The sequence below is a fragment of the Coffea arabica genome, chromosome 11e (assembly GCF_036785885.1).
Source record: "Coffea arabica cultivar ET-39 chromosome 11e, Coffea Arabica ET-39 HiFi, whole genome shotgun sequence".
NCBI classification, from domain to species: Eukaryota; Viridiplantae; Streptophyta; class Magnoliopsida; order Gentianales; family Rubiaceae; genus Coffea; species Coffea arabica.
Genome location: NC_092331.1, coordinates 17,662,445 through 17,674,348, shown reverse-complemented (window position 1 = coordinate 17,674,348; position 11,904 = coordinate 17,662,445). Strand labels below are relative to the sequence as shown.

Sequence of the window (11,904 nt, the reverse complement as noted above, 5' to 3'; positions counted from 1 at the left end):
GTCGATAACCTTACTATCCTAAAAACAAATAATTTGAATTCCAATTAGTTGTTAACCTCGAGTGCTAATAATGATTAAGCCAATGAACATTGATATAAATGGATAAACGAATAACAAGAATGTTAAATGTTAGATTTATATAACAAGGTCAAACTTGATTTTAATAAGTTAATTAATAATGTAAGAGTGTTATGATTTAATAGGAACATTAATACTAAATTGCAACCGATAAATTTTGGGCAAGAACGATATAAGTATCCTAGATATACTTAGGACATAAGGCTTACGATAATTAAGGTCTTGTAGGACTAGTGTATAATTAGGCATTCAAATCACACTTGGGGATAATTTTTGGAATTTAATTAGAACTAAGGACCCAAGGAGATAACTGGTGAAAATGTGAAAGGACTAAACTACCCTTGAACTATTCCAAAATCACCATGCAATTACAAAACCAATTCTCGGACAACCTTATAGCACCAGCATTCCATTTGGACGAATGAAAACATTCTCCACTTCACCATTCTTCAGAAGAAAACCGCGACTCCAACCTCCTCAATACCGCACACCATTTCCATTTACTCTCTACACCATCATTCCCCAAAACCACAACCCCATTTACCCACCTTGTAATCATCGACCGAGGGGAAGGAGAGAGAGCTGCACTTACAGCCGAGAGGAAGGAAAGGTAACTGCGAGCTCTTCGTTTCTGTTCTGTCCGTGAGCTGAGGGGAGAGAATCGGACACCACTCTGCACTTCCAAGACCTCCACCAGCTGAGCTCAACCACACCCACCAACTTCACAGCCTACGCAAACCAAACTCAGCCAGCCATACTTTACTTCCATAGCCAGCCGAGAGGAAAATGTTGCAGCAAACCATCGTGTGAGCTGAGCTCTTAACTGAGGTAATTTCTAGGCTAATTAAGTTAAGCATTAGCAGAGAAAGTCTTATCAGAGATTGCATGTGATGTTTGTGCAGGTGGTTGATGGATTTAAGTCACTAGAAAATCTCTGTTTCGGTTATATGTTCTGCCGTGAGTTGGTTTGGAAGTATGCAGCTTCAATTGGTTTAAATTTTGATGTTTTGAGCCTCAGACCATGATTAGCTAGTTAATGGCTAGTTAAGTAAGCTCTGCATGTGGTTAATCAATTAGTTAAACCAGAAGAGAAAAATTAAACAAAACAGAAATCTGGTGCATGAATGATCATTCGACAATAGCTGGAAAATTTCTGGAACTTTTGGGGATAATTACTCCGTGATGAACTTAACTTTTGTGCTAGAAATGTTGATCAGTTGGTTAAACATCTGCATGTGCATTTTGAGTACCTTAATACTCTGTTTTAGCCAAGGAAAAAGTTGTAATAAGAATATACAATTGCTGGAAAATTTCGTGAACTGCCGTGAGGGTTGAACCTGGAAATTTTGAGGTTTATGACCATTGTTTGAAATTAATTCCGAACTGGAAGTGTTAATGGGCTAAGATAAGTTAATGCATGACAAATTTGAGTAACTAACACCATGTTTAAACCAAGGAAATTTGAACTAAAGTTGAATGGTTTGCTGGAAAATCTTTGAAGCCGCAAGCAAGGTTGAACCAGAAATTTCAGTTTGCCTTTAGAAAGTTTAATTGGTTTCTGAACATTTATTTTATTGTCTCCTTGGACTATGATGGTCTTGAGCTACATAAGAGATGCAAAATTTAAGTTGTTGGGCGAGGAAATATTTAATATATTGAAGGATTGAATTAAAGAGGTTAGTATACAAATGCTGGAATTTCCTTTGTGATGGCCGAAGGTTGAGTTGGAAGCTCAACTTAGTTTCGAAATTTTTCTTCGAATCATGAAGGATGGAAATGCCTGGAATATGTTGTTTTGGAATTATATAAGAAATGTATGGATGGTTTGAATAAAAACATTTTGGTGCAAAAAGAGAAAAAGGAGTTTTTCACAAGTGGAAAATGAAATTCCAGATTTTCGGAAGTCCCTGACCAGTCTCAGTAAAACGTTTATATCTTGGTGTAGGAAAACCCGATTAAGGCGCCGTCAGTGGCATTTGAAACTAGAATCATAGACCCTTGCCCTGTAGAAATTTCGTATTTTTCCTCCATGTGTACTGCTGTCGGTGAATTTTCAAAGTAGACTGTTTTGCATGAATGTTCTGTTTCTTTGTGAATCTAAACTTGGAATTGGATTGAGACTTTAGCTTACTTGTGGTTTAAATTCCTGACTGGATTGTGGCTGGAAGTAATAGATGTTGTCAAGGGCTAATAATTGATGAAGCCCTTGGCCATTTGAATGACTTTATAAGTACTACTGGGTAATGAAAGTTAATTGCTGGAACGCCTTGGAGGCTTTACTTTTATTGTACTTGCTTATAATGGGTTTGCTGAAACCAAGTGCTTGATGAAGCCTTGGTTGTTTATTTTACTTTTATTAAGAAATGCAATTGTTGAAATGGTAGATAGTGGGCTCTATGAATTCCCACCCTGAATGGATAACTGAATTGCTGAAATTGTTTAGAAATCGGTGCTACTATTTTGTGAAACTGTGAGTTGATATAAGTACTGATTACCAAGTGCTAAGTATCGACGAAGCCTTGGTAAATTTTCCTGCTTATGCTTAGATATAAATTTGTTGGAACACAGGGCTAAAAATTGACGAGCTCTAGTGTTATTACTGTTTAAATTCTAATTGTGCAATATTGAGAAAATGTGATTTTGGATTGGAATCGAAAATGTGAGAAGTTGTACCGACCTTGTGACTCCAAGTAAACGCTTGACTAAGTAAATGAAAAATATTTTGCTTTAAATCTTGAACGGTACAGATTTAGCATCATACTACTAAACATAGTATCTACTATTTTTGCCTTAGAAACTTGGGCAACATGACTTTTACCCCTTAAGTTAGACTAGCCTTATTAATTTGGGAAAATGATTCTCCCAGACTCAAAACCTTAGTTTTGTTTCAAATTCCTTCCTTCTTTATAAATCGTCTAAGGCTAGTTGTAACTAAGGAAAAGTTTAAAAGGTGAGTCTTGATCACCTTAGCGATATGCATAGAAACTCGCTCGGCAAGAAAGACCTTATTTTCTTTTAGCAAAGCAGCTTTAGCAACATTTGTATAAGAAACCTTATCCTGAAACCTTAGCAATAAATTTTGCAAGCACCGCCACTCAAAGGAACTTTTTCGCAAGGTATACTCTTAGCCTCGATATTAAATAGCTTGCCGACTTATTTTAAGAAAATAATAATAGTATTTTTCTTTAAGGGAAGAGTATTTCAGGAGAACGATGAAAAGTATGGTACTGTTCTCACAAGCTTGATTCCAAGTAAATATTTTGAGAAAAGTAAGCTAGCTACACGCTAGATAAACTCTACATGTGCAAGCCGAAAGTTCCAATAGAAAACTTATGGCTTAAATTCTGATATGTTAGGATTTTACGAGGACGCAGAATTTGATTCCCAATTTGACATCTGAACTTCACTCTTGGTGAGTGTCTCTGCTTGTTCTATGCTTATTTGATTAAAATGCTTCCTTGAATCCTGCTGTTCTATTCCTACGTGATTAAAGTGCTTCCTTAAATCAAAATGTGATATTTGTAAAAATTAGTTTTTGGATCCATCGAAGTGAGCAGTGTGTACTTTATCGCACTAGCCGTTCGAGTGGTGACTTGTGTGAATCCTTTCTCTCATAAATCTAACTACAATAAGTGAATCCGTGAATCCGTGAATCTAATTGTAGTTATGTCGCTGGGTGAATCCCTCGACCTATAAATGAAATTACGGAAATGTCGCTGGGTGAATTCCCCGACCAATTTCCTAAGGATATACATAAGTATACTCCTCCCAAATATTTACGGGTATATCTCAAGTATACTACGTATTTAGTTGTAGTGCGGGCCCGGGGCAGGGGTATGAATGGTGGAAGGTTAGGAAACAAAATAAGAGAATCTACATGGATCATAAGTAGTGAGAGTTGACGGAGGGTCAACTACGATGGTTTCTGATCAAGCGAGGAATCTGGCTCCTGAGAGCCCCTGTATCCTACCTTGTGCTGTTACACGCTTTTCTAATTGCCTAAATTGTTTAAATTATTATCCGTTGTTTGATTTATGTGATTGCATGTTTTGGGGTACCACTGAGCTTTAGCTCACCCCACGTTTATTGTTTTCCTTAACAGGTTCTGGAAGTTGAAAGCTGGAATGCTTACTTGTATTTCTTTTTTTTCGGAATGTACTGAATACTATGACTTATTTTGTGGGCTGTATTGTATTTGATTCGGATGGCGTGCTTTTTATTTTGGATTGCCACTTGAAGCTGGAAAATGTGTAAACCCTGACTTGAATACTTAGTGTGTAAGTTGTAATAGGGATTTACGTATTCATCTACTCTGATTTGTATGACGTTATATCTTGGTTTGTAAGTTTGGATTACAGAGGTTTGTAACTATCTACCCGGTGTGGTACGACGTTATGCCTTGGTGTGTAGTACGTGGGAAGTTGAAGAGCTTCCATAGGCTGTTTTTAACCCCATTATCTCTGAAGTTAATGTGAATTTAAGGATGACCCTATTCGGGAAAAATTGTTTTAATATGGATCAGATTTTCATTCGAAAGGATTTGGGTTAGAATGCTTGCGTGAGTCCTGGCGAGAGTTGGGCAGACGGCCCGCCAACCCTTTGGTTCGCCTCAGGGGGAAGTGGGGTCGCCACAACATCCAACTTAGCAACTTTTTCCATTGCATTCGCCCAAGTGATAGGGCAAGGAACTATAAGCTAAAAACAGTTTACTTCAATATGTTGTCCTCTTTTCATGGGTTAGCTAATGAGGATCCACTTTCTTTCATCCGTGAATTTTATTCGGTGGTCCAAATATTTCCTCTGAATGGAGTTTCAAAGGATGACCTATGAATGAGATGCTTCCCGTATTGCCTTAAGAATCATGTAAATCTTGACTTCTTAATCTACCTAAAGGATCATTGAGAATGTGGGAATATATTTATAACATCTTCATAACTAAGTATTACTCACTTATCTACGCGCTGCCTCTAAAACTCTCTCTCCTCACAAACAAAACAACAAACAGCTAAGATGCAATCTTCACAACTTTGGAAGAAGAGGTTGAGTTTCAACAACAATGAGAAGAATAATGCAAGCCCAGAACCATCATTAATTGTTAGGACTTGAGACTTGAAATTTCTCCTGACAATTTAATCCTTGAAGGAGGTCCTTTTTGTATGTTAGGAAAGGAGAAGCTAATGAAACGCAATATGAATGACATTGACAAAGAAATGTTCTTGTGATATTCGGACATAGGAATATATTCAGATTCTTTTTTTTTTTTTCATAGATTTATTTTATATAAGTAATAAATGTCAGAATTGGTGGCTCGGACTGGTCGGCATCAGCAGCGGTATGAGGATGGTTATCGCCTCATAGCCGGGTGTATTCCTTTCAAGTATAGAGACTCAGGAGAAAATGGCGATGATACACCAGAGAGAATTCTTGAAGTTTTAATGATCAATTCAGCTAGTGGACCAGGTCTCCTATTCCCAAAGGGTGGGTGGGAAAAAGATGAAACAGTTGAGGAGGCAGCAGTGCGTGAGGCTGTAGAAGAAGCTGGAGTTCGTGGGGATTTGTTACAATCCATAGGTGAGTACAAGTTTAAGAGCAAAACACTGCAAGATGAGTTTAGTCCGGAAGGTTTGTGTAAAGCTACCATGTTCCCCTTACTTGTAACGGAGGAGCTTGAATCATGGCCAGAACAGAGTGTTCGACAACGGAGTTGGCTGACTATTCCTGAGGCTATTCAGCGCTGTCGGCACGGCTGGATGCGTGAGGCCCTGGAGAAGGGCTTCTCAAAGTGGTACGCTGATGGTATGATTAGCACGAGGAAGGAGGATGACTAACTATTTCTTTTCATGATTCAACCTCATCTATTTAGGATTCACTAGGATCTTTAACAACAATGGTGCCATCTCTGGCTGATCTTGGTGCCTTGTTGGGGACTAGAAGGCCAGAGATGATGCCATTAGTTTAACTTTGTTTTAGAATGTTGAATCAGTTTTCTTATTTTATTGGTTCTTCGGCCGTTCTTACAAAACTGAAATCGTTGACATGCAAAAGAAAAGAAAAATTCCAGAAGGGGGAAGAAAAATGAAACTTGTCTCCTCTGATTGATTTTTGTCGGATTTGGAATGGTCATTGCATATGCAGCAGATAATTTTGGCTCGGAGAAAAAAAAAAAAAAAAAAAAAAAGTATTACTCACTTCAAAAGACCATCGCTATAATATACCGTATTTTTTTAATTATCGTGAAAATTCTAGTGTAAAATATGTGTATTTTCTTTTAATGGATAATGCGACAAAAATAATAAAAAATACAAAAATATATTATTTTCTATTGCCTAAGCAATTTCAAGTATAATAGTTCAGTAAGAGTCTAATTTTATTTGATAAGTAAGTTTTAAAATATTTGATAATAATTTCAAGAGATAAACGATAAGTATGTATTTTACATATTTCTAGTGTGTTTTATTAATTATTTTTGGTGTGTTTTAATTAGTTTTATAGCTAATTAACTAGGATTCTAGTGAAAATATACATTTTGTGATTTTAAGTGTGAAAATTGCATTTCTATGGATTTTAATGGTGAAAACTTTATGTTGTGGTAGGTTTAATGATTCAATCATCAAATGGAGTGAGTTGAGAAGATAATTGGATGATTGATGATGGAGTATTGGCACAGAAATCCGATCCCTCCTTCAGCTATCGCCCCATTTCATTAGTATCTCTCATTGCTTCCACGAATGTAATCAAGTGGCTGATTGCTTATCTAATACGGGCTGTGACGAAAGCTGTGACAGAGCATATCATCAACTTTCGGATCTCCCTACCCAAGCCCGAGGGGCATTTAAACTAGACAAATGTGGTCTCCCTTCCCTTAGAAAATGTTAGGGTATGCATTGTGCTCCTAGGAGGTAAGGTCGATGTCCCCCTCCGTCTCTGTCTCTCTTCTTCAAGGAATAATATAAAACCTTCTTGTTAAAAAAAAAAGATAGTTTAAAGTGATAAAAAGAGAATATGAAGTGCAAGAGATGAAATGCAATTAAAGGAAGTTTTCCAATTTTGACACCTTGTGGTATTTTGACTATATCTTGAGTTATAAGTATCGGATTGAGGTGTTTCTTCTACCATTTTGAAGCTAAGAGATAGATCTACATTTTCTATGAACTATATTGAAGTCCAGTTCAGTCATTTTCATTGTCAAAAAGTTGAAATATAGAAGTGTATTTTCATGGTCGAAAGCTGAAAAAGAGTTCTGACTAGTTGAAGGTATTTTGGTCATTTCTCAATCCACAGAGCTCCAAATTGGATGATTCTTGAGGCATTGGAAAGTAAACTCAAAGGAATACAACTTTCCTGTTTTACACAAGAGCTAGTACAGCCTCCATCATTGAGAAAATATCAGTTGAAGTTGGACCCAAAACAGAGCAAGGATGAAATCTGCCTAGAATGAGCAAACTTGCAAAAGGGGAAAACATGGGTATAATGCGCGACCTAAGGTCGCGTATTCGAGGTCGCATATTCTAGTTTTTCTGCTGCAACTTGCTCTGCAACTTGTTTTACATTCACGCAACCTTTCCAACTCATCTACAACTCAGAATTTCAGCTGTATCTGACCAAGAAGAGTGTAAAAACTTGAAGAACAACTCTTGGTGAGTTCAAGAGCAAATTTTGCCAACCAAGAAACGACTCACCTTGAGCTTGAATCCTCTATAAATAGCAACCTTTGAGGAACATTTTTACAACTTTGGAAGGCTAGAGAAACTCCACAAAAATGTAGTCTTCACTAGAGTTTCTTTAGTTCATTAGTTAGGGTAGATTAGTATAGTTAGTGTAGTTTATCCTTCTTGTATTTGTAGTTAGATTTGGATGAAAATTTGAAGAGCAAAGATGGAGAGTTAGAGCTCATGTGACAAGGGTGACTTCTCTCCTATCACTTTCTCTTTTGTATTTGATTTCATATTTTATTATAATACAAGTTTGGATCTTGTTTTTCATGTTTAGTTAAATTTTATACCTAGAGTTATGGATGAACTTTCTATATCTTGTTAGTGATGTTTATTTGGTTATTTGATGATATTATTTTGAGCAAGTTATTTATCACTTTTGCTTTTCTAATCATGATTAACCGGCCATTAATTGTGATAATCTTAAGGTGTTAAGTTTTCAATGAGAATTGGGATTTAATACTAGTTCAAAGAAGTGATAAACCTAGGGAGTACACTCACGAGAGTAGAGGTGCACCTATGTGGCTTTGGTGACTTGTTTCATGTAATTTCATAGAAGAAATGAGCTTGTAGTTGATTTCATGACCTCGAGAGTAGGTATGGCTTAACTACAAGTATAGTTGATTTACTACGAGAGTAAGTTTCACATACATTAGGAAATTACGCCATAACTAACTAAGATAATAGCATTCACTTAACCGGTAATTTCATTTGCAAGAGTAGTTAAGAATTCCATACCTCTAGGAGCTTTCTAGTATTATTTTTATCACTTTTACTTCATGTTCATAGTGTAGAGTTAAGTTCTTACATTTGTGATAGTATAAATAATAAAGGAGTTCGAAAACCATCGGTAATTGACAATCTTCTTTGTGGGATCGACCCTTAATACCTTATACTCAATTACGACTCGTATACTTGAGAAAAATCGTGTGTGGGGTATTTAGGATTTATAAATGTAAAACTTGACTGTGGTGAGCTAATTGTTATATGTATATCCCGCGCTCGTCAATAAACAATAAATTTTGATAATAAGGAGGAAGTTCAGCTGAGCAAAGGAGTCCTGACTTAAGAGGTTATTGTGGTTTGTTGCTAGAAGAAATGGAGATTTTTTTTTTGTGAACTTAGGTCAAGAGAGATGTCTAGATACACTAAAAAAGAAAGATAGAATTATCATGATTTAAGTGGAAGTTGGAGTCAGAGTAGAGTGTGATTTACTCACATATTGGATGATGCCTATAAATGTCTCTAAATAGGGGGTTGATAGCTGCGTATTCTTTGAGAGAGGTCAAAATTTATAAACGAGAGAAAAGAGTCAGCTTGGTGGCTGCTAGAGAAGGGATAGGGGAGTGCTGAAGAGAGAGGAGAAGATTTCTGCAGTTGAGGTACAGCTCTAGTTCTTTTAATAAAGTTTTAGAAGGTTGTGTATATTAAATTCTGACCTCCTATATGAAGATCATGTCCGAGGATTCTTAGATAAGTTATTTAATATATAATACATGATTGTTTATTGTTGGGAATCTAGAGAAATCAGAAATCTGACAAATTTCTATGTAAATTCCTGAAAATAGTCTCTGCCTCTAACTTTATTTCTTTCGTATGAAAATTAGTAGTTTGGTAGTTCTATGTGTTAACAATATATGTACAAAATTTCAAAGAAAAATTCGTTGTGTCAATTGAGTTATGAATTTTTGTTCATAATTGGTATGGATTTCACTTCATACTGAATTAAACTTCTAGCATTTACTGGGAACAGTGTGTCTGATTTGTATGAAATTTTGTAGAACTATGGTATTATACGTATATGACATGAATATCAAATTTCATGGGGAAATTCGAAGTATAACCTTTTGTATTTTGTTTTGAATCTGGTTTACTTTGACAGGTTGTGATGTTTGATGAATTTTTGTCAAGAAAATGAACTTGAATAATTTTTTCCCAAGAAACTTTTATGATATTGTTTTAAATGTGTTGATGAGTTGGTTTATGAGCATTTCCAGGGTCTATAGATGTTAGAAGCTTGTAACTTGAATCAAGAAATCTTGTTCGTCTAATCTATCAAAAAAACTGAACAGGTTTAAATGGCTAAAACTTGTGTTGAAAACCCATGACTTTTGAAGTAAACTCTCTCAAATAGAATCGTGAATTTAAAGTATTATAAGTCAAATATAGTTTTGGAAATTTTGATGATTTTTCCAGATGTTCATAGGGCATTTCTTTAAAAATTGAGAATGATATAGCGAAACTAAAAATTGTTCTGTGGGTTGGTTAGGTGCTAGTGTTTGAAGTGTCATAAGTCTCAATAAGGAGCTTTGTTTTTCATAAAACTTGTTTTGTTCTAAACTAGGGTGTAAGTAGTTTATCTTGTAAAAAAGTTTAAATGCAATAGTTTTTTGTATGAATAAACATGATTTTCCAAATTTGGGTGAAAAATCAACCTTTGACAGATTTTTGTCTGGGGTTCATGTCAAATTTGGAGGACGAAACTGATTGATTTTTGAAATATGATCTTCATGAATGTTTTTTAAAATTTAATCTAGTTTGTGACAGATTTGGATGTTAAATCTGAATTTTCTATGATGAGATGAGTAGGGTTTTCTAAAATAGTGTTGTTATGGAAATTTAGGGTTTGAGTCTTAAATTGTCATAAGAAGCCAAGGACATGGTTATTAGGTTATAAGAATAGGTTATGTTATGTTAGGTGGATTTACAATTGATGGAAATGCATTTAATACTAATTGTTAGGTTAAGGTTAAGCAACACAAGAAGGGTAATTGTTTGTGAAGCTGAGGTAAGTAACTCTCCCAATTCTTGTGTTTTGGAAAATGCGATTTATATGAATTTAAGTGCTATTTTTTATATATATGAAAATTTGGATTACATGTGGTATGTTGAAGTATTTTGAAAGTGATAGGGTGCATTTTATTAGTGAATTTATGAATATTTTTTCTCTTGATTTTGACCAAATGTTGCATTAATTGATGGATTCTACTTATATTTAATAATTGATATTAAGTGTAAGAGTGTGGAACAAAAAAAGAGTTAAGTGGTGTTTTACAAAAGAATTCTGTCTAACTAGGCGTGGGCACATCCAGAGGTACATTTTGACGCACATTGAAGTTTCCTATTCCTATTTGGAAGCTTTCAAGATTCTCGCCTAACACTAGTCTGCACCTCGCAAGGAGTTTATTAACTTATCTTTATTTTTATTCCTTTCCTATAGAGACTTGGATTTGTCTTGTCATTTGTCAATTGAAAAGGAGAAAAGTGGGAAACAACTGGGATTATATAGGAACTCTTCTTTCTTCACTTTAGAAGAGTCTAGGAGGGTGAACACCACACGCATCGCGCGGTAAGGTTATATGATATTAGCATGCCCCGCGGAATGAGATTATTCTGGTACAAAATAAAAATAGGAAAACACTAAGAGAAAGCTAAATAATATAGATATTAAAGTATGTTGCATGTACATGCCAACTTCAATATCACTAACCATGTTATATGGCTTATTACATTTGTCTTGATTGCTCATAAATTAGGAAAATTTTTATAAGTGATATAATTTACAACATTTTGGAATTAGATAACTAAGATTGAAGAAGACAATTTCTTAAACTGGAAATACAATTCAAAATCCAAGAAGAATTGGTGATTAAAGGTTGTAATCTATCTTTTTTTTTTCCATAATCTGCCATCTGGTAGATTTAACTAATTGAAATTGCAATAAAAAAATGTCATCGGAATGAAAGAATATGGTAAATTTCAGATTCAAGCATTCTTCTCTCTTTATTTCCTATCAGGAGAGAGTAGCACTCAGTGAAGGCAAGACCTCTAATAGCAACGACCTAATAATGACGGAGCCTGAACTTCCTCTTCAATGTTGTATGCAACTATAACAATTGTAGACTTCCTAATATCATTTCAAAATATCCTTGAACCATGCAATGTTTTAGGCAACCAAAAGCAATTGCGAATACAGAAGTTTCCCATCTTAAATACCATTCACCAATAGATACAAATATGAAATCCAAAACTCCAATCATGTTAAGGAGAAACACATCCACGATCAAATTCCATCCCCTCTACAATGCACAGGCTATTTTCACCATAGTTCCAT

General features: G+C 35.3%; 1 protein-coding gene and 1 long non-coding RNA gene across 2 annotated transcripts; both read left to right on the top strand.

The window, feature by feature from the left end:
• The first annotated feature begins 504 nt into the window (after positions 1-504).
• Positions 505-4,473, top strand: LOC140021738 (uncharacterized). Its single transcript, XR_011825683.1, has 3 exons — positions 505-906; positions 3,435-3,490; positions 4,181-4,473. It is a non-coding gene; the product is annotated as an uncharacterized lncRNA (long non-coding RNA).
• Positions 4,474-5,016: 543 nt separating this feature from the next.
• Positions 5,017-6,228, top strand: LOC113718839 (nudix hydrolase 16, mitochondrial-like). The gene has a single exon (XM_027243760.2). It carries the CDS (start codon positions 5,370-5,372, stop codon positions 5,904-5,906), a length of 537 nt encoding a protein of 178 aa, XP_027099561.1. The 5' UTR covers positions 5,017-5,369; the 3' UTR covers positions 5,907-6,228.
• The last annotated feature ends 5,676 nt before the right edge of the window (positions 6,229-11,904 follow it).